General features: G+C 42.8%; 1 protein-coding gene across 3 annotated transcripts in view; it reads left to right on the top strand.

Annotated features, from left to right (window-relative positions):
* Positions 1-23,743, top strand: part of FOXN2 (forkhead box N2) — a 50,187-nt gene that overhangs the window by 14,284 nt on the left and 12,160 nt on the right. For all 3 annotated transcript variants that reach the window (XM_026696001.2, XM_087931051.1, XM_087931046.1), the window contains exons 2-3: positions 993-1,540; positions 21,543-21,667. In XM_026696001.2, the coding sequence (XP_026551786.1) occupies positions 1,007-1,540; positions 21,543-21,667 (659 nt within the window). In that variant the 5' untranslated portion in view covers positions 993-1,006. The remainder of the gene's footprint in view (positions 1-992; positions 1,541-21,542; positions 21,668-23,743) is intronic.

Below are 23,743 nucleotides of genomic sequence, written 5' to 3'. Positions count from 1 at the left end.
GCTGGAATAATTAGCTTGTCTGCTTTGAATGTTCAAGCTGTTAGGGTAGTAAATGTTATAATTATAATCACCAGAATAAGCATATTTTGCCATTTTGAACTTTTGCTTTGAGGGTGCTATGAGCTCTTGATTTTCTTTTTGTGGCAATAATATCTTCTGAGCACTAAGGAATGGAAAACTTTGTAAAGATTTTTCCTTTGCTGTCTTTTCTAGAATGTGTGAACAAGTGAAGAATCAATATTGGTTATTTTATCGCTTTGTTAGTGAGATTGGTGGCATATAAATTTAATAAATAATGGAAATATTTGTGTGGCTGCATGGTGTTTGCAGAAATAATGCAGAGAAGCAGCAGCCCACACTCTTGTGAAGATGTGAGGTATTTTTGCTGTGAAATGCATTTTTTGAAAGCCAAGAATCCTGACTATCTCTTACAAATTCAAAACAATAAACCCCTACTTCACCATTAATACAATTACAAGTAGTCTTCATTTAGTGACCACAGTTGGGATTGGCAACTCAGACATTAAACAAAGTGATCACTAAGTGAAACTGTGACTGTGTGCTGATGATCTTACTTCAACTTGAATGGCGGGGGGTATTATTATTTTTTTATTTTTTAAATATATTTTGGTTTTACTGTTTGTAAGCCGCCAAGAATTGCTGTGAGCAAGTGGGCAGTTATATTAAATTTTATAAATAAATAAACAAACAAACTTTCATTTGCTTTACAGACCTATGAAAGCTGTAAATGCAGGGTTTGTCACAAAGATGCTTTTTAATCATCTTTATCATCTGGAAAAAATTACTAAGCAAAGCAATAGGTAAACAAGTGTCTATTACATTTTTGTCAAGTCTTTTGTGAAAATATAGACGAAGATTTATTAAAATAGAAAATCTAGATAATACTGAACTAGATGATCCAATGATCAAACTAAATATAGGGCCACTAACAATCTACCTTTTAATGCTTAGGGTTTTATTTTTATGCCTAGGCCTACAAGATTAAATGGGTCCAGTAACAGGAATGACTCCGGATAAGAAAGCTGAAACACCAGTAGAGAAAGCAGCAGGTCTAAGGCATATCCAAAGAATGGGAAGCTTGCCGGAGGCAGGTGATGCTGCTCGACCAAAGGCCACAGCTGTGGATAGTGAAGTTGCGGACGATGAGCTCACCAACTTGAACTGGCTGCATGAAAACAGTAATCTCCTAACGAACTTCAGCCTGGGAAGTGAAGGTCTTCCAGTTGTTAGTCCTCTGTATGATATTGAAGGGGATAATGTGCCAACATATTCATCCTCCTGCTATTCTAATCCCAAGAAGAAATCTGCCACATCTAAGCCCCCATATTCTTTTAGCCTTCTTATATACATGGCAATTGAACATTCACCTAATAAAAGCCTCCCAGTGAAAGAAATTTACAGCTGGATTCTGGAACGCTTCCCATACTTTGCTACGGCTCCCACTGGCTGGAAGAACTCCGTCCGGCATAATCTTTCTCTGAATAAGTGTTTCCGAAAGGTGGAGAGAAGCCATGGCAAGGTGAGATTAGAGTTGTTTACATGTATCTTTTTAATTACTGTAAACCCATTTTTCTTATTGTGGAACCCTTGATTCAAATGTATAGTAGAACATAAATAAATATGGAATGTTTGGGGTCTTTGTTACCTTATACTAGCTTTACTAAACCAGGCACCTTCCAGATATGTTGGGACTTCAAATTATGTTGATTAGACAGCCTAATCATTTCAGATGCATTGACGGCGTCAATGCATCTGAAAGAGAACTAGTTGAGGAAACTGTGCTCCTTGTAAACATAAGGCTGTTACATTACAAAAATTCTGATTTGACAGTCTGACATCTTTTAATCATCACATACAACCCATGTGGTTCAGAAGTTAGTGTGTTGGTCAGTTCTAAGGTGTAAAAGTTCAGTGGGTGAGTATTTATTTACCAATGGTTTTTATACTGCCCCAATTAAAAAAATTACTATTTGGTAGAAGAGTAACTTTAGAGCAATTTCTGTCTCTCAGTTCAGTCTACGTCATAAGATGGTTGATATTTGGGGAGGAGGGAAATGGAAAGATGTAAAGCTGTGTATTTTCCCTTGAGTTCCTGATAGAATTCAAATGATAAATATTTTTACCCATAAAAGCAGTGATAACAAATGCCATTTGTATGAATTGAACAGCTGGAAATTAATTTATGTCTTCCAGTTCCATCCTCAGCTTCGCTATCAGTCCCTCTCCTACTATACCCTAGGAAGCTGCTTTCTCTCCAGGCAGCCATTGTTCCACCCAACTCATCTGTTAATGCTAAATGTTAGAAGTTGTCCAAGATTTGTGGTACAAGTATTTCCCAATCTGTAAGAGCTAAAACTGGTATGGCAGGGATTACTGGTTCTCAGACTAGACAGAACTGCTGTGTAAGCATTGATCAGGTGCCTCCAAGCCTCAGAGTGGCCAGATTTCCACTGATTGAAAAAAACTCTAAGCAAAAGTCTTAAAATTTAAACCCTGGATCATATATTTAGATAGACAACTTGATATATGCCATTAGCATATCTCCATATATATACTTTCGATCACGTTTGTGGCAAGGTAGCTGATTGAACAGTGTTAACATCCATGATTTGTTCGGTTATCAGTTTGCTTCTTGGTCCAATTCAAGACTCTGGTGGTCAACTTTTAAGCTTTACATGGCTTAGTTCTTGGTATCTATGAGACTATCTTTCCTATCCTTACTTGACTGAACCCTATACAGTAAGCCACCTGTGAAAATCTGTCACGAATAGTCAGTGTGTTGTAATAAATATTTTTGACTATGAAATAATTAGACTAGAAAGACAGAGCCATAATTGGACAGGCTGTTGCATTTATTTATGGCTGTCCATTTATGAGGGACATATATTTTGTATAGTTCAGATTAAAAGGAATCATTTTAAATTTAAATTTACACCATCATTTTAGATGTTTTGTTTTCTTTCTGATTTTAATATCATGAAGAAATATTGAAAGATTGTCATCAGTGTGAAGCCTTTAAACAACATAAAATCTAGTATGTTGCCTATAATTTATAAAGTCATAATGCCTTTGTGTTGAGGTAATGTATTGATTGGCATTGCAGGTTCAAATCCAGCCTTAGCAAAGGAAATTCACAGGGTGACTTTGGGTTTGAGGAAGAAGCACCATGTATCTCACCCTGAGCTCTAAAAGAAAAGGTATATGAATCCATATAGTTTTCTAGGAACAGTAATTAGTTGTTGGAGACTACCTGCATTAGGACCCAACAAATTTGGGGTGACATTGCTGAATATACCTTTCTTTGTGCTCAACAGGATGGGGGTCTGTCTGTTAGAATGGAAATTAAGGACAAGCCTGAATACTTCTGCTGCCTCCCTGCAGCTTGGATGTAGTTAAGAATATTGAAGACATAAAGGCTGGGTTCACATAACATGCTAGATTTGTTCACACAATATTGTTTGGTAATTCACTGTTTACTGTTTTGGGAATTCAGTCATTGCCTTAATACATCGTGGGAGCCAATCCATCATGTTAAGCCATAATATATATATTGGGGGATAATTATGTTTATAAGGTTAAGTTGCGAGTTTAGCAGTTGTGTATTGAGTGAAGCCAACTTCTATTTTGTTTTGCTTGCACCAAATGGACCATTTTCAAGTTTTCCAAACAGCTTTCTTCCTTCAGGCAACTCACTAAGCTAAAACCAACCACATTACAACAATGTGAGTTGTGAATCCCAGTGTTTATAGTAATTGAATTTCATTGCCACCTCAGAATCAAGGTGTTTCACTTGTACAAAGCAAAGGTATAATTAAAGAAAAAGTATTCTGGTGTTTATTCATCTTTGGAGTTGAGGAATTGTACGCACTCTTCCCCATTTACAATTCCAGTGTTGGGAGAAAGCCTTGGGCTTCTTTCATTCAGCATTAGGTGGAAAAAAATAGTTAAGTCAAGCTTTGTGACTATATTTGCCTGTATGGTGTAGCAAGCCATTACGAAATCTTCCAGATAAGACTTAAAAGTACACAGAAGGGTAGAGAACTGTTCCTGGGAATGAATAGCTAATTGAATGCTTAAAAATTCATGGTGGAAAAATAACTTACAAGAAGATTTTATATTTTTCTGAGAACAGGAAAGCAGTCATTATTTTGCTTACTACTTAATACAATAATAGGGTTGGATATAAGCCAAGTATCCAATGACCAGTAAAGTATGATATAAATGCTTACATCTCCAACAGTATTTCTTTGAGTAACATGCCAGGGTAGTTTTCCAAAACATAATGAATGAAGCCAGATTAAAGACTAAAATTGTTTTTCTGTATCTTACATTTCAGTTTAATTAAAATAAAATAGTTAATAAGATTAATATCCAATCATATATGTAGTGTTTTCCCTGGTGTATGCAAATGACAACTTAATAGTAACTTCTCAAGTTCTCTTTAAACTATATCCAAGGAATTCAAGAGTTGCATGTAATTTGGATCTCACATTGCACACGTTTGAGCTAAACTCAGTGTAGTTCAGTGTATTTTTATTCTCTCATAACCTAATTTTTCTGATACTTTAGTTGATAAAGAAATTTTAAAAACTGCTGAAAGCTTGTTTGCTTTTTAGATGTGTTGGATTTTTTCTTATAACTATCTCAATATATTTTACAATGCTTGTGATAGCTAATAAGAAACGTGGATTAATTTTGGTAAAGGGATTTCTGAAGTGTATGCTAGGGGACCTCATTGGCTGAGCTAGAAGAATCAAGCAATAACGAGTATAGTGGGTTGCCATTACTTTTTTTTGCTATTGCTTAACAGTTCTTTTAATGACTCATGAATTATATCTGACTAAACTAGGGATGGTTGGGAAATCAGTTAACTTCCCATTTTATTCAAAAATTAACAAAAAATGTGCATTCTTTAAACCAATGCACAAAACATACAGTAAGCTGACAATCACAAAACACACATGGTGATGTTATTTATCAGCAGCGAGTGTGAAACCATAATTATTTATGGAAAATATGGGCAAATATTTATATATTGATGGAAGTGGTATGTAATCATGAAATTACAAAGGGAACATTGTACAGTTTGATATATTAGAAAAAATAAGTACAGAAATACATGCATTTAGGAGAAATGAAGATACAAAGAGATTGCAAATCAGGGCATCAATCGGATCCTACATATTTGGTTGAAAAAATGAAGAACTGGAACCCTGCAAAGTAGACCAGACTCTGACACTATTTCCCTCCCTTCCTTCCTTCCTTCCTTCCTTCCTTCCTTCCTTCCTTCCTTCCTTCCTTCTTTATTGGCCAAGTGTGATTGGACATACAAGGAATTTGTCTTGGTCCATATGTTCTCAGTGTACATAAAAAGAGAAGATACACTCATCTATTTATCAATACCACATGGGTTTGGACTATTTTTATTGTCTATGGAGATTCTCAGTCATCCAGGTCATAGTTGTCCCAAAGGTACTTTTTCAAAAGGCACTGGATTTCTTCAGAACTGAAGAAGCTTCTTGGATGAAAAGAGAAATGTCTCCAAGGGAAAACAAAGTCCAATTGCCTTTTGGAAAAGTGCCTTTGGGACTATTTTTATTGTAACATCTATAACCACAGGCCTCCAAATCTGGATGTGTTTCCTCCTTCCTCACTTTATCTTCATGTGAACTAGGAAAGGGCTTGCTTGATACATTCTTTCTTATTGCTCAGTTACAGATTCAAGACCTACTTACCTTGCTGTTGCTGTGGTAGCAACTCTTCCTCTTGTGCTTCAAGACCATTCCCTATGTCCTCTATAGATATTCAGTGGAAAGTGTCCAAGGCTTCAAAGTAGACATGGGACTATCTTCGTTCTCCTGATTTTCCATTCAGCTATCAGATTTAAAATGGGTCCATACATGGCTTGAACGTAAATATAATTGCACAACTTGGACAGCTTTTATTATAGAGCTCTATTTACATTCTAACAAACATGAGTACAACTCTGAATTGGACTTCCAACTGAATGTGTAGAGTAGGGGTGTCAAACTCAAGCCAGATCCGGCCTGCAGGGTGCTTAGATTTGGCTTATGGGGCTACCCTAGAGACAATAAAAAACCAGCCCACAGTGCCTCTGCCGGCGAAAATGGAGCTTGCAAGGGCCACCCGCAGCTCTCCCAAGCTCCGTTTTCACCAGCAAAGAGGTGCAGGAGGCCATTGCAGCCAAAAGAGAAGCTCGGGAGCACGTTTTCGCTGGCAGAGTGCTTGGACCACCATAGGTGCCCCCGACATGAGTGATGTCAAGCTGGCCATTCCCCCCCGGAGGTCAAACACAACCCTGATGTGGCCCTGAATGAAATTGAGTTTGACATCGTTAATGTAGAGGATGGGAGAGAAAACGATGGGATATATGTGTAGAGTTCTTTGCCTTTCATGCATTCATCTGAGTAGAAGTGAATATAAAGAATTAATCCAATTGTATCCATTGTAAACCATCCTGTAGAAATGAATGCCAGTGTATTTGTTCACACTTGATTTTCCTTTGCTACCTGTCCAGGTGACTTCCATTTTGCCAACTTTTGCCAACGTTACGAGTTTGCATGGTAGGAGGATTGTGGTTGTTTTTAGAAAAGCTGGAAATTGTATGTTGCATTAGTTCTATTGCCTAAAGTAGGAGAAATGGGTTATTTGAAAGTTGTGCTGTTTGTGGCAGGGAGAGCTTGGTGTGTAAAGTACCAGCTCTTTAAGCAGCCTGGTTTGTGTTGCCATGGTAGCATTTCCTCTTGCTTGGCTGGCTTATGAGTGACTGGTAGCGCAAGGGAGAAGCTGTGCTGATCTGGTGTGCTCCTGGCTGGAGGTGGGAGATGCCATCTCTCTTCTCTGTCTTTTTAAACTTAAGCATGAGGGTGGATCCCAAGTGCACACGTATTTATATGTTTTGATGTAACATAAACTCAAGAGCATCTGAGGAAACTTGGATAGCAGAGCTGGTTTTGTAGAAATTAAAGAGGAACTGCTTATGCAATGGAAACAAGATATGCAAGTCAAACGTATTGAATGTTACATTGTAAGTACCGCTCTCTGGTATGATAGTGGTAGTAAGGCTTTTGATCTGAGTTAATGCTGCAGCTCACATAGAGGCCAGTTTTCATGGAGCAGTTTAAAGTCAAACACATTTGTCCCTTTCCTTTATTACACCATCAGAATGACAATTTAAATCAAGGGGTCCCCAAACTTGGCAACTTTAACATTTGTGGACTTCTCCACAAATCTTAAAGTTGCCAAGTTTGGAGACCTCTGATTTAAATAAAGAACTCAGCTCTGGGATCAAATGGATTCTTTCCCCTGTGGAGTATGTATCCACAAGAAACATAAAAAATGTTTCCTAATATTAAAAATGTACATAAAATTGTTGTCTTCGTTATTTGGCACAACAAATTTCTGTAAAATGCTCACTTTTTAAACAGTGGCTTTACTGTGTTTGGTATACTAAATGTTAATTGTGAAGCTTTCTCTCTTATTAGTCCCCTTCTTATATGCTTGGATTAAAGTTTCCAGAACACTCCGCCAGTATGCTCTCAGAGTATTTTATTTCCTAATCCACTGAGACAAAAGAAACATAAATCTTGAACAAGAGTACCAGTAGTTCTTGACTTACGAGAGAATTTCAATTGCTGTGGTTGTAAAGTGAAACTGTATTGTTTAGTGACGGCAATCCCTGCAGTTTTCCATAGAGCTGTCTCGAGTGTCCAGGTTGGGAGGAGCTCCAGTCTCGGCTCTTCCAGGCTGAGCTTGAAAATTGAGGAACGCCCCCTCACCGTCACATGGTCCTCGGGCACTCCCCAGTTTTTTGCTCAGCCTCGTGGCTAACAGGCTGTTTTTCCCTTGCTCCGGTCGTTCAACATTCTAGGCCTCTTCTCTCATCGCTTTTCACGTGGATCACCGGCAGGCAGCGCAGGAACTCAGGTTTGAACTCCCCAGGGAGTGTTTTTAATATCCGAGCCGTTTCTTTAAGGGGAGAAAACGAGCGCCGAGCGCTCCCCAGCTTCGTTTGCCGCCTAATCGCTCCGCGAGGCCGCTTCGTTTCTGCCTGCCTCTCCTCGCTTAGCCGCCGTTCCCCCGCGAACGCCTTCTAGCCCAGGGTACGCTTCCCTGGTTCTCCCAAGGGCTCTAATCTTCCCTGGGAGTTTACCGCCGCTGGGGCTGCCTCCGTTACTTGCGGCCTCCATCTTGGGCCCCCTGTGGCATCCGCCATCTTGGGTGTGCCCTGGAACGGCCGCCATCTTGGGTGTGCCCTGGAACGGCCGCCATCTTGGGTGTGTCCTGGAACGGCCGCCATCTTGGGTGTGTCCTGGAACGGCCGCCATCTTGGGTGTGCCCTGGAATGGACGCCATCTTGGGTGTGTCCTGGAACGGCCTCCATCTTGGGAGTGGCCGCATGGCCGTCCGCCATTACTAGAGGCCCTTTTACAGGCCGCAGCCTTAACTGACTATTAGGCAGCCTGGGATTCCCTTGTCTCAGCCTGTCTTTTATTCTACCAACAGGCCTCCTGCAGAAATAGGGTCTGTTGGCCCTGCAGCCTTTTTTCCCCAGCAGGCGAAGTAGCAGCTCTGCCCCCCGTCACCCCTTCCCCGGTCCGTCCGGCAGGGGTAGCTGCCTGGCGTTCACCTTTCTGGCTGATTGGTCTCTGGGCTAGGCCCTGGTTCGTACCAAACCTCTATTTTAAACAGAAAATTTTTTTTTTTTTACTAAAAGGGGGGCGTGGAACGTGCGTTGGGATTCCCGGCCTCCCGTAGGCCGCATCCAGACCTGGTTTCAGCTTACATTATTCCCTTCTGCCTGCGGCCCCAGGGTCATTGGTTTTTTTTCAGAGGCCTACCAGTAGGCCGCATTGCTTCCCTGACTCCTGGGCAGATCCTGGGACTGCTCAAATACCTTGCAATTCTGCCTAAGTCTCCCCCCAACTAAGGAGTTAGTTGCTTGCCATGTCCCTTCCCCGGTTCGCCCGGCAGGGACAGCTTGGCGTTCATTCTGGCTGATTGGCCCCCGGGCTAGGCCCTACTTCCCAACACGTTACAGAACAATTCTGTGGCCTTGACAAAAAAGGGGGTGCAACACGAGCACTGGGAGTTCCAGCCTCTGCTTAGGCTGTACCCAGACCCGTTAACCGCCTCGCATTAACCAGAAAATTTTTTTCCTTTTTTCTCTCCTCTCCAGATGGCAGACGACAATACCTCTCGTGGTACTTCTCTGAAGGCCAAGGCCAAATCCCACCACCTGCGCAAACAGGCACAGGAACCATCCAAAGCTTCCCAAAGGGATGCCCTCAGGCGACACAGGGCCCTCGAAAGGGAAATTGACAGACGCTCTCAGGAGTCAAGCTCTGTGTCCCGGGACCCTTCCGTTCCATCAACCTCCACCCATCCTCCTCTCCCCTCCCCTCCTGCTTCTGCTTCTCCCCACAGCCTGGACAGGCCCCTGAGGTCACCTTGCCCACCACTGCTGTAGAACTGCGCCCGGAGGAGTCTCTCCCCATGGCGGAAATCCCGAAAACCTAATGCAGGCTATGGAGCTGGCCATCCGGCAAAGGGTAGCGCAACAGATGCAGCAGCTGGCCGGTCTGGCTCCTCGGCCCGCGGCCCCGAGGCTCTAGGATCAGCGGCCTCGCATGGTCAGGCAACTCCCCAAGAGGACTTAACCTTACCTTTGGAGTTGGAGGAATGGAGGCCCAAGAACCCGGGACCCTTCCCTCTTTGGGGACGAGCAGGACCTTGACATGAGGTCCCTCATAGGCAGTGAACTCTTTTCGGGAACAGGTCCCCTAGAAGGGGACATGTCGGAGGACGCAGGGCCTCCCTCCAGGTCAGCCGCGTTTCTAGGGCTCTTTAAACCGCACCTATTTAGGTCCCTCCTGTTCAAAGCCAGGACCACCTCGGGCCTGAACCCGCCTCCCCACCCAACCCAGCGGCGGCAGGGGTTCCTCCCGACTCTCTCTTCTCTCAGCCCGTGGCGGAAACTGAGGTGATCCCTGTCCCGCCCATATTCTCAGACATGGTTTCTAGGCAGCTGGCCTCCTCGGGGCCCCCTCCCCCCCAACGCCCAGGACAAGCGGTTTTTAACCTGGAACCGCAGTTCTCCACCTTGCTCGACCCCTCCCCGTGGACCAGCCCGTGAGTGGGCCTGGTTTCCCGCTCTACTCCCAGCGACTCACTCGATGCTCTCCAGCCCGAGGACAAGCGAACTGAACTGGCCCTGTGCCGCGCTCACCTCTCTGACGCTTGGGCAGTCAGGGCTTCCACTGCCGCGTCGTTTTCACCAGGTCTTCCATCAAGTGGCTCCAGCAGCTCAAGCAGCATGTCCCCACAGCCAATCTCAGGGCGCACCAGGACATTGCCAAGATCCTGGCCGCGCCGAGTTTGCAGACGCCACCTTCCAGGCGGCAAAGTTCTCCACCAGGGCCATTTCGTCCCAGGTTACCGCCCGCCGTCTACTCTGGCTCCGCCACTGGCAAGCGGACGTTAAAAACAAGACTAAGCTAGCAACAGCCCCCATCTCTGGGGGAAGTTATTTGGACCGGTTCTCGACCCATTCCTGGCCGAGACCGGAACAAGCGCAAGTACCTCCCTTCCCTCTCTAGGAGGTCCGACTTCAGAGGCTCCCCCTCTCCTCGCCAGGGTTCTTCTCACTCCTCCTCCTTTGCCAGATACTACCGATCCTCTCCCTATAGATCTCCCTACCGAGCGGAGCCGGATGGGTCCGGAGGTACTTCTTCCAGGAAGCCCTCCCGGGATCCGGGAGAGGTTCGTTCCGTCGTTCTCGATAATGCAGTCGCCCTCAGGCGCTTGTCCTTAAAAAAAAAAAAAAGAGGAAGGAGTGCGAGAAGGCCTTCTCTACTCCGACCTTTAACCCTGCTTGCAACAGGCTCCTACCCCAGGAGCACTCTTGTCCTCCTCACCCTGCCCTGGGCAACTGGTCGGCAACACATCTACCCCCATTCAATGCTAGCCGGGTCCCTTCTTGCGCTCCGGGCCTCACACAGATCTCTGCGCCTCCCTCCTTCTCTCTGTCCCAGAGTTCTCCCAGGGAATTCCCAACACGGGTCGATCTTCCCAGTTTCTTGAATCCCGATCCCAGTGCACACCTGTTGGCCTCTTTGGCGGGACTGCCTCCCGGATAGCTCCGCCTCCTCTTTAGGCCCCTTGTTGAGACATTCCAACATCCAGGGGTTTTCTCCTTTTGGGCATGCCTTCCAGCGGGTCATCAGGGTTCCAGGAGAGATTCTATTCCAGACGGGGCCCCACCCGCAGGACTAGCCAAGCTTTGGTATGTCCCAACCTGGACACTCGAGACAGCTCTATGGAAAAGGGGCGTTGGTTCTTACCTGATACGCTTCTTTTCGTAGAGCTGTTGAGAGTGTCCAGCCCCACCCGTAGGCCGTCTGGTGGGAAACCTGGCTGTTCGACCGAGCAATCTAATATATTTTTTCCTGAGTGTGATGAGAACAGGACTTTCCTTCTCGTCTGTGCAAAAACCTGGGGAGTGCCCGAGGACCATGTGACGGTGAGGGGGCGTTCCTCAATTTTCAAGCTCAGCCTGGAAGAGCCGAGACTGGAGCTCCTCCCAACCTGGACACTCTCAACAGCTCTACGAAAAGAAGCGTATCAGGTAAGAACCAACGCCCCTTCTCTTAACTGACTCCCATGGTTATTAGGTGAGGCAGCTTCATGCCAGCTTCCAATAACCAAGTCAGTGGGGAAGCCGGTGAGAAGTTGCATAGCCTTGCAAAATGGCTTGCAAGCAGGCTGGCAGGCAGGTAAAAGAGCTGTTGCCTGGTGAAAGAGGATGTGAAGGAGTGGGTGAGAGGGTGGCTTAGGGAGGGAGTGTGAGAAGTGGGGGAAATGCAGTGAGGCTTGAGGAGGATGCAACTGGCTGGTGTGGCAGAGGGGTTTGGAGAAGGCATATGTGGTGGTGGTGGTGGGGAAACCTACCTCAGACTTGTGACCTTCCCTGATGGCTTCCTCACTGACTTCTGAGGAAGTTGGCAGGAAAGATCACAAATGGAAATCATGATGAGGCACTGCAACCTATTGTGTAAGCATGACCTGGCTCCAAGATCACAATCATCTGACTGTGAAGATGCTGGGATGGCCGGAATTCCAATAACCAACCTTTATTCAACAGTGTCATAACTTCAAACAGTGAACTAATGGTTGTAAGTCAAGGGCTACCTGTAGAAGTTTGAATTGTTTCATCCAGCAATTCCCAGATTCCTCTAAATAGGTTGGAAATATTACTGACAAGGAATTCTGGGACTTGGTCTCTACATATTTGGAGGTCACTAGATTAGAGAAGCCTGTTATTATTTGTAATAACAAATCTTGAAGATTAATCCTAAAGTCATTCTTTTTTAAAAGCAAGTTTGTTGAACTCAAATGGTAGAATTAAAATTGCAACCATCATTGTGAGAATGATGTATATAGAGAGTGTTAGGAAAGAGGTTTTTGCAATGTTTGATCTCCCAAATGTACCACAGATGTTAAACTTTGTGTATTGATGAAATGTTTTTTGTAATATTGATCCAAATGTTAAAAGGGATCAGATCATTAAAAAAAAGTTACTAACAGAAGTATTCTGAACAAAGATAGAGTATACAATGCTTAGATAAATGAAATTTGCTAAACAAATACGCATCCCTTGGAGAATATCTAATTGAGTACTATCACAGCCTTCTCCAAATTGTTGAGAGGTTGTGCATCAAATTTCTTTGTTTTTCTACTGAATTTCAGCAGTTCAGTTTGGAAAAACAGCCTAGGGCTTATATATGATGTAGAAAAGATGGTTGCCCATAGGAACTGGCATTGAAATTAGCGCAGATTTCCTCTAAATGAATTATTTCCATCCAAGAAAGACTTGTAATATTCTAAAAGCGGTATGTTCTTTGAAAATTTCTGTAAAGCTAATGGACACACAAACATAAACACACATAAGCAAGCTGAGTCCCAAATTATCTGGATAAAGTTGGAGATTTTTTTTCTTGAAAAACAATAGCTAACTTTTGATTACTGAAACCCATTCTACTTGGGACTGCTCTTGAAGACCGCCTGGAATTACAGTTGATCCAGAATTCTGGGTCATAAACATCACCCATGTTATTGTGTGAGTTGTATTGGCTCCCAATATTCTTCTGGATGAAATTCAAGGTGATGATTATTACAGTTAAAGCCCTATATGATATAAGACTGGGTTATTGGTATGATTGTCCCTCAGATTGGATAAAATGGGCATGCCTAATCCCTTCCGTTAAGTGTTAGCTTAGAAAACCATTTTTCCAGCATGCCTTTGGGATAATCCATACATATGGGTTGAATCTGCCTTTCTGCCCAGAGACTGAGTCATCAATCTTTGCCATCCTGTCAGGGCAGGAAGCCCCTTAGCCCCAGTCACGACTCAGTTTTGGCTCTATAGAGATGTGGCAAAGGTTGGCTCCAACAAGTTCAGCAGAAAGCAGCAGTTTAAAGTGTGGATTGTCCCAAAGGTTTGCAAAAAGCCCCTAAAGCATCCAAACCATCGTAAACAGACAGCAATTGGAAATCCTGCCTACTCTGTTTTTTTCACAGCTCCCTGAGCTACCAATTGAAGGCCTAACAGCCCAGTCAGTCAAGGGGGACCCCCCCCAACCCCAGGGGGGTGCTGAAACCCCAATTAGCCCCAGCGTGTCATTTCAATCCCAGGCTTAACCGGGTAGCTCCAGAGCAGCTGCTTTCGCTTTTGTGACCTCCAGCTGATTTCAGGGGCCGTCGGTGGCCATTTTGGCCATGTAGTGAATTGTGCAGGTTATCCAGGAGACTGGTAGGGCCTGCCACTGTCACAGCCCAGGGAAGGCTTCCAGGCCTTGAATTCCCTTTGGAGCAGCAGGAGTGGAGAATCGAGAGAACTCTCCTTCCAACAATTGGGGCAAAAGCAGCATGGAGTCCACAAGTGCTAAAAGATCAAGCAGAGTCCCAGGAAGTCCAGATCTGCAAGCAAAGAGGCTGCTAACAAGATCAAAGCAAAGGTGCTTTATTCCAGAAAGCCCACAAGAGCAAAAGAAAGGAGGCAAAGAGCACTCGAAAAGCAGTTCTCCAGAGCTCAGAAGCAAGCTGACCAGGAGAGATATGCCCTCTCCTCCCAGCCAAGGCCTGTTAATCCCTCCTCTCAACAGCCATTAGCACAGGGCTTGCCTGCAGTTTCTGGGGCTTGGTCACCCGAGGGGGATAGGGAGCAATGTAATGATAATTTTTTTTTTCAATATAGCTCCTCTTCTCTCTGAGCCACTTCAACTTCCCTCTGGATGAACCTTTGGCATCCTTGGTCTCTCCTTCTGCAATATCAGGTGACATAGCAGAGGCCCTTAAGACAGGACAAAAAGGCAGAACAAAATTTTCACAAGACACACCAGGCCAATGCCTGGGCAGTTAAAGCAGCTGCGGCCACCTCCTTCTTCACTAGGATGTCCCCCCTCTGGCTTCGCCAATTACAAGCTAGGATTCCCTCTGAGGAAATCAAAATGCATCAGGATTGTCAACAAACTAGTGGCAGCCGCCGAATTTGCGGCTGACACCTCCCTGCATGCAGCCCAATTCTCTTCCAGGGCCCTGGCCTCCAACATCACTTCTCATCATCTGCTGTGGCTACGACAGTGGCAAGCAGATGCCACTGCTCCCTATACGGGTTCTTCCCTATTTGGAGAGGCCTTAAATCCCTTTGTAGTCGAGAATAAGGACAAGAGAAAGGTGTTCTCACTTACCAAGAGGGCTGACAGGAGGGCTTCTCCTTAGACCCATAGACAGCCATTTCGTTCCTCAGTCTCATGCCAGGAATTTCCTCAGTTCCAAAGGTCTTACCAGGCCAGATCTGATAGATCCACGGATAGATTGGGATTTAAAGACAGGAACATACAACAGTTTCAAACTAAATGACCCTTTTGTGGCACAGGTGGTCATCCCTATCATTGATCCAAATGACTGCTGGACCCTTCCTCCCATCGGCGGCCGACTGGCCCTATTTGCAGAACAAAGGAAGACCATCACTTCCGATTCCTGGGTCCTAAAAACAGTGTGATTTGGTCTTGCCCTGGATTTTCTGTCCACTCCTCTGGAGACCTTTACCCATTACTCAGTCTCCAAGAACCACATAAGGAAAAGACTCATGGATATGGTGATCCAGCATTTGCTGGACATCCAGGCCATTGAGCCGGTACCGGAGGACCAGAGGGGGCACGGCTTTTACTCCATTCCATTTGTAGTTCCCAAGTCCTGGGGGGGGGGAGCGATCCTGGATCTCAAAAAGCTCAATGTTTATTTAGAATACAAGAGATTCAAAATACAGTCTCTGCAATCAATCCTGGAAGGAATCAGGGGGGCGATCTCCTAATGTCCATTGATCTGATGGAGGCTTACCTCCACGTTCCCCCTCCCATTGGAGATTTCTCAGATTCTATAATGCAGGGGCCATTATCAATACAAGGCTCTCCCATTCGGACTGTCATTGGCCCCCAGGACCATTGGCTGGCAGCATTGGCCGCACACCTCAAAACAATCCTGATGCATGTCCAGTGCTATCTGGACGACATTCTTACCCAGTCCAGTCTAGCTAACAAGCCAAATCAGATCTGACTTACACAATCCAGGTCCTACAGGACCACAGATTTTCAATTTCCCAAAAAGCCAGGTAAGACCCTCCACCCATCTCCTTCAACTGGGTACAGTGATAGACACAAATCTACGCAAGGTATATTTGTCCCAGGAATGTCAGGACAGCATCAGGTCCTTGATCACCCAGGTCGCAGCAGAGCAAGCAGCTCCCCTGGCGGTGCTTTCCCAGCTTCTGGGAAAATTAATCTCTTGCATAGCCAAAGTAGGCCCAATTGCACGCCAGCCTCTCCAATGGTTCCTCCTACCATTTCAGAGAGTAGGCACCAGCATCTCCAATGTCAGAGTCTGACTCCAGTCAGATGTCCTCAGTTCCCTCAAGTAGTGGGTATCCCCAGCGATCACCAAGGGGTCCCTATTCAAAGAACGCAATCGCATCACAGTCACTTCAGATGTTGGGATTGGGGCCCATCTACAGTCCCAGCTCGCACAGGGTCAATGGTCCACAGTGGACCTTCAACACAACATAAACTGGTTAAAACTGAGAGCCATTCACTCAGTTCTCACTCCACGTCAATCGCCAGGGAGGGACCCACTCCAGATCCCTCATGTCCGAAACACAGCAACTGGGAATCTGGGTGGAGGCTCACCTATTGTCACTTAAGGCAGAGCACATATTGGGGATAGCAAATGTCCAGGCAGATTACCTAAGCAGGACCAGGGTGGACAACTCTGAGTGGCGTCCCTATCTAGATCTGTTCCAGGACATATCTCAGAGATTCAGGAGGCCACTCCAATGAGCATTCAACTTCCCTGATTCTACTCCAAATTCCTGTCACTGAACGCAGAAGGGGGAAACTCCCTTTGCAGCCACTGGCCCAAGGGTCTCCTTTACGCCTTTCTTCCTCTGCCCCTCATATCGGGAGTGATAAGGAAAGTGCTTCTAGAACAGGCAGAAATCATCTTCATCGCTCCCCACAGGCCCAGATGGTCGTGGTATGCGGATCTAGTGAGCCTGTCACTGTCCCTTGGAGGATCCCTCAGGACAAGATATCTCTCAGCCAGGGTCTCTTGGGACAACCGGAGCCTCAGTGGCTCCAATTGACCTCCTGGAACTTGAGAGGTGGATCCTGAGGAGGGATAACTTTTCAAGAAAGGTCATCAAAACAGTACAAGCCTCCAGGAGGCCTTCCATGAACAGAATATATGACCTACCTGGAAAGCGTTCCATCAATGGTGCACCAAGAACGGCAAGGACCCAACTGTGGCCTCAGTGCCACAGATCCTGGACTTTCTACAAACAGGACTCGACAAAGGGTTCTCTCCTAGTACTCTACGCAGGCAGGTAGCAGCCCTGTCCACCATGTTGCACTACAAGAAGAGAAATTCCTTCGCTGATCATCCAGTCGTCTGCTCCTTCTTTAAAGGTGCTGTCAATCTTAGACTGCCAGCAGTCCACAGATACCCTTCTTGGAACCTGTCTACAGTGTTACAAGATTTACTCAGGAACCATTTGAACATCTTCAATCGGTAAGCCTACGCTTTCTTACACTCAAAGTCATCTTCTTAGTGGTCATTACATCGGCCAGGTGCATATCAGAATTGGCAGCTTTTTCCACCAGGGAAGACTTCTGCAACTTCCATGACAACAGGATTGTCCTGCGCCTCAACCCCTCCTTCATCCCAAAAGGTAAACTCATTTCCACAGGGCTCAGGAAGTCGGGAAAACTTCCTACCCCTTTGCCCTACCGCTTCACATGACAGAGCACAGATGGCACAAATTGGATGTTCAGAGGGCTCTTCACAGGTACATCAAACATACATCAATGTTTCGTAAAACCGAAGCCCTGTTCATCTCGTTTCAGCCATCTTCAATAGGCACTAAATTCTCTTCTTCAACTATAGGCCACTGGATCAGGGCTTATATACGCAAGGTCTACGAGACCCAGGCCCTTCCAACACCCAGACAGGTAACAGCTCACTTGACCAGAAGTGCAGCTAGCACATCTGCCTGGGCAACGCAAACCTCACTTGAGGACATATGCAGGGTGCTACATGGTCCTCCTCATCTCCATTTGTAAAGCACTACAGACTGGACACAAACGCCTCAGCAGAGGCGGCCCTCAGCAGAAGAGTGCTACAGCGAGTGCATACAGACGGGAGTGCACAGGACCAGACTTCCCTCGCATAGGGAAAGTATAGTTGTAATGCCAAATTTGTTTGTTTTGATGTTTTATTGTTGTAGATAGATTTTGTTTTATTTTGAGACACCCAGAGTTTGGTTCAAAAAGGGCAGCTATATAAATGTTTTTTAAAAATAAAATTGTGAGGAATTGTTTTTCCATATGATGAGTTGTTGCATCAGTGATTTTTCTCAATTTTTTAATTAAGTTATTCAAAGGATTATCTCAGAAATAATTGAACTTGGGACTTTTTGTGTGCAAATTTTATTATTTGAAAAGTAACATTCTCTTATTTTATTCAAGAGGAATAAAATTATTCAAAAGAATAAATAATTCAAATTTACCCAACGTATTACTGTTCATGGCAAAAATATGACAAACTCAATGACTCATAAAAATATCCTGCATATTGTAATATATTGGGACCATTGAGGTTATTCCAACTTTTTGGGGGGTCCTATTTGTGGGACTTAAAATTAAAAGTGCATTAGGTTCAATAATTGAAATGAGATTACTTACCACCCTGTGATGTCTTTGCAAGCACTAACGTTTGGCTTTAAAATAGATAATGAGGTGCCCAGTGAGCCATCTTGATGCATCATTGTTTGAAGTTGAAGCAGGAATAGCTTTGATTTCTGTGGATAAAGAATTGCTGGCAGTCATATGAAAAAGGAGGATAATAAGTATATATTTAAAAAATATGAAGTCCAATTATATACCTATACCCCAGTGAAATCCAATTCTTAAATGCTTTTGGCAGTATCTCTTGGCCAGATGTACCTCATTTGAGATACGTTGTTAAGAATAACAAAAAGACAGCCCCAGTTAATTCACCTTGAGCACTTGGAAAGGAAGATTGGGAACTGGTAGGAGAAGTCATAGCTAATTTGGAATAGTGCCTGTTTATTCATTGTCTGAAGAGAAAGAGATGGCTGAGGATGAATGCATGCATTATGTCCTAAACACCCTTTTACAAAAAGGCCTCTCCAAATAAAAGCCAATTAGAAATACAAGCAGGGCTGCTATTAAGAAATTATTCTATTAATCCTATCTATTGATGTTTTCAACTTCAGCTTTAATGCTTCCAAACAGGCATTTGAAGACAAAATATTAATATAACATGCATGCAAGCCAAAGTGAAAAAGACACTGAATAACTAAATTGCCTAGAATAAGATAAATATATTTAAACCAGCAGAGGGAAGTGGTTTGGCCCTGGGTATCAGAAACAGGATTCAAATCTGATTCAGCATTTATTTCCAAATTGACAGGTAACATTCTACAACCTAGTCTCATGTATGGTATGTTCCTTGAATAGGGCCATTAAAAAACAAGTAAGAAAATTTTCTCATTAATCCATTAAGTTGAGGATTAAAGATGATCACAGAATATCTATTGGGTTTTTGGGGACAAGAAGCATCAGAGAGGATAGAATGGAAATTAATTGATTTACTTGTTTACTTATTTATATCCTGCCTTTATTATTTTTACAAATAGCTACAAAGATGGCGAATATGTCCACAAATCTATCTATCTCCTATTTTCCCCACAGCAACTATCGTGTGAGGTGACTTGGGCTGAGAGTGTGACTAGCCCAAGGTCACTCAGCTGGCTTTCATGGTTAAGGCAGGACCAGAGCTCACACAGTCTGCCACATTCTAAACTGATGTCTTAATCAATCCTGGAAAAGAGATGTGCCTTGTTATAATGCTGAGCAGGAAGACCACACTACAACAATATGATGCTATTTCTTGCTATATGTATTACAATGGATAGAATTGCTTTCTGTGATAGTTACTATGTTTTTATCTGATAGGAATTGTCATTCAGAGTGGAGAGATTATTCTCTATGATCTGGAATTCTTGTGTTCTCTTTCAAAAAGTTTATTGACAAAAATTGAGAAAGGACAACTTTTTTAAGATTTACACTCCATCTGGAGCTGATTCAAGGTAGTCCTCAAATTATAACCAGTCACTTAGCAACTGTTCAAAGTTACAATGGATTCCCCCAAAGGTACTTAAGTCTGGGATTTGAAATTCCCACAACCCTCTCACCCCATCACTAGATCACGTTGTGGTCACTTGGCAACTGGCCTGCATTTATGACTATTGGCAGCATCCCACAGGGATGTGACCACAGTTTGCTTTATTTTCTGGAAACCGGTGTATACTTCCAGTTTTCTGCAAAAAAAAAATATTGTGGACAATGGGTTTGCTTAATGAACAACTGCTGCAAAAAATGTAAAATTGGGTTGGTCGCATGGGTGCCTCAAGTTACAACTGTCATAACATGCAACAGAAATTCTGGGTTTCATTGCAGTCATAAGTCAAGAAGTACTTCTAATCCAAGAAATTTGGACAACTCCTTAACTTGAAGGAAGGTTGAATTTCAAACTCTGCATTACAAAGTGTGTAAACAAAATGCTCATTTTTATTAAAAAAAAGTTATATTTTTATTCCATTTTGATCATCATAATAGTAAACATCAAAGAGGTCTAACATTATATAGGTTAATTATAAACATTGGAGGTAGAAAAGTAATTGCTTAAGAAAAAAAGGGACACTGAGCAATTAGCTACAGAATTTTCCTTTCCTTTATTAAATGTATTTCTCATAGTTTGAGTAAAAATTGTGAATGGTGGGTCTAAGAAAACAAAAGTAGCTTTCAAACTTTGTTATCACAGCAATTTTTTAAATATGAAGTTTGGGTTTTTTTAAATAAATGGTCTTAGTTGGTCTTTTTTATGAAAAGAAAGAAGGAAATTTTAGAGGAACTATTTACTTCAATAAATCAATACAAGTAATTTGACATTTTTCAAATATCAAGTATGGAAAAGCAAATTGCTAAACCTTGGTAAGAGAGTAAGGCAGATGGCCTTGCAGAAAGTATTGCCAAGGCAAAGGGGGATAAAGTCCAGAACAAAGAGATACAATTAGTTTGGAAGTAACTCAGACAGAAATCTGCCTAATTCACTGAAGATGGAGGAAGGGGACAAACTGTCAAAATTTCATTACTATAGCCAATCTAAATAAAATCAATTTTAGCCTTCATGTGGAGTTGAATTCCTGGTCTGGTCTGCCTGATGGGGCTGACAATATGTTATATTAATCTCCAGAAGGAAAAGCAGGACGTAAATCTGATACATAAATAATGCTACATTTTTCATGTCTTATGAAAATATAGTTACAGGTAGAAGAAGCTTGGCACGTACGATAACCATTTTTTTAAAGAAGATAAGGCTGTTTTTTTCCTTGAAGTTTGGTAGTGGCAAAAAAATATCCAAACTTTCCAAGTGGGTAAACATTAGATTGAAAAGGTTTTAACTGTGTATATGTCCATAAATATGACCCCAGTGCTGCCATGAGGAAAAGAAAAGCACTTGTGAGGAAAGTTGCAAGCCCCTTCTTTTCCTATCATGTTCCTGAGGTCAGTCAATCTTCTGGAGAGGCACAGGACCGTAGGGATGGCAATTCTCTCTTGAGGTCTTCAGCTGCTGTTACCAGTGATGAATACAGTGCCAAAGTGGTGGGATTGCAGTCATGATCCGTTGAACATGCTTATTCAGAGAAGTGTGCCTCCAGCTGTGTTCATATTCATCTTAAGGCCTTTAAACATAAAAATAGTGATACATTTTATACAAGCACCTGTGGAGTGTAACGCACTATTATATCTGATGTTCCTATTGAAACTGCCTGTAATCAGTTCTAATGCATAGTTGTTTCCTAGGTGAACGGAAAAGGTTCATTGTGGTGTGTTGATCCAGAATACAAACCAAACCTTGTACAGGCTCTGAAGAAGCAACCATTTCCCTCCACATTTGCATTTTATACCCCACCAGCATCACCACTAAGGTAGGATTTCTTTTTCCAAGCAACACAACCTTGGAGGAAAAGATTTTCCAGATAATATAACTAAAGAGAAGATGGGACAGTTTTTATTTTGACCAGACTGTGATGGAAAGCTGTTTTTCTATATCCTTATTTTTTTTCTTTTTGAAAATTGGAGAACAGCTCATATTCAATGGCAGATCCCATATTTTGTAGGCAGAAATGCATTCCCTGTTCCCAAATGCACTGAGTGTGCTTCCCTCCTCCAAATCAGCATGCCTCAGTCACAGAATACAGGAGACCAGCACTGAACAAGGCAATTTTATATTTTCATCTCAATAGCCAGCCTCTTGTAGTTATTGGAATTTTGTTACTGGGATAAAAAAAAAAGGAATTTAATTGTTTGTGATATCTGAGAGATGTAAAGGACTCTGTATAAACCAGGTAATGGAGCTTCTTGTTTAGGAGTATAAGTATGTAGAAAAATAATGTTTCATAGAACTTTTGCATTACATAGTTCATTTTTGAACAGGTAATATAAGGAATGAGATTTGAGGCATGGCCCAAATTCCAGTGTAGCGTATGAGCCTGACAGACCACAGATGGCCTTGTGGAAAAGAGGACAGAGCTACTTTTGCTCCTTGGACTCTGCCCCAACTACCCCTGAGATGTACCAGGCACCGACAATCCCAAAGAAGCTTTGCAGCTCCTCTCAAAGCCATGATGACTTATAGTGTGGCGATAACCTGGGAGAGAAAAGCTCATATTTCACATGAAATTACAACTGAATGAAATGTTTTTTAAATACAGTTTAAAAATTGACACAATTGCATAAGGCCTTTTAAAGAAAAAAATTCTAAAAATGATGACATTTCTGAAGAAGTTGTAAGGATGAGATGATTATTATTATTATTTTTGAAGCACAGGTATGTGAATTTGAAATTCAGACTTATATTCATGTAATAACCGGACAAAAAAGATGAATGAATTTTGTTTTCTGTTCTTAGGAGCATTGTACATTCAGGGAGGCACAGAAATAAAATCTCTGGTATATCGCTTTATATTATTTAGAGTTTTTTTCTACTTTCCAACTTGGCTATCACCAAAAGTGCATGTTTGTTACAGTATTAGTTTGCCGTGCCTCGCATTCTTCGTTTTGTGTCATATCTAGCCTCAAAAATAGGTCCCTGAGCCTTTAAATATAGAATGTTGTTTAAAAAATTAATACAATTGATACTTTTATTTTGCTGTGAGTGTAATTTTTAAGGTGGCTGCAAGAACATTGAAATATAGTAACAGACTCAGAATGGTAAAATATATGAAAGCAATAGATAAAAAAATAAGCTGATATAAAAATTGGGCCAATTAGGAAGTGAAATGAGTAATTTAAAAAGCAGTTTAGAAAAACTTGCAGAAGGCAATTTGAAAGACTTATAAGTCCATTAAAAGAATAGCAGTAGACTTAGACTTACATACTGCTTCATAGTGCTTTACAGCTCTCTCTAAGCGGTTTACAGAGTCAGCTTATTGCCCCTAACAATTTTACTGATTTCAGAAGGACGGAAGGCTGAGTCAACCTTGGAGCCACTCAGAATCGAATTCCTGGAGTGAGCAGTGAGTTAGCCTGGTTAGTGTAGACTTGAGGGGCCCAGATGAACCCTGCCCTAATTTTCCAAAGATAGTGCCAGCCTTTGGGAAGTGCTAGAATGAAAGAAGGCTGGAAGAAAATCAGGTTACCTCACTTTGTTTTGATTTTGGTCCTACTTACCAATGGATGCTTGTTATCCATAAGCAAAGTGATCCATAAGCAAAGAAACAAACTCCTGTGTTAATACATTTAGGAAATTGCCTGAGGCTAAAAGGTTAAAAAGAAGAGATTTAGGGAAAGATGTCCATAACATGGGCTATCTACAAAAGATGTCTCAGTGATAATTGTCCACTGGCCATTAAATTCTGGAGTAGATATTTGAAATGTTGTAAAACGATGCTATTAAAATGAACGAAGTACATAAGGGCTAAAGCTGGAGAGTTTTAAACTTTTAACATCACTTGACTTGCTTCCTCATTGCTCAAAAGCAGGAGGAGGCAATTAACTTTTCC

This window comes from Pseudonaja textilis, chromosome 1 (assembly GCF_049901715.1).
Source record: "Pseudonaja textilis isolate UNSWEBS1 chromosome 1, rPseTex1.2, whole genome shotgun sequence".
Lineage (NCBI taxonomy): Eukaryota > Metazoa > Chordata > Lepidosauria > Squamata > Elapidae > Pseudonaja > Pseudonaja textilis.
Note: the sequence above shows the minus strand (reverse complement) of the source record. Positions and strands in the feature narration are given on the sequence as shown.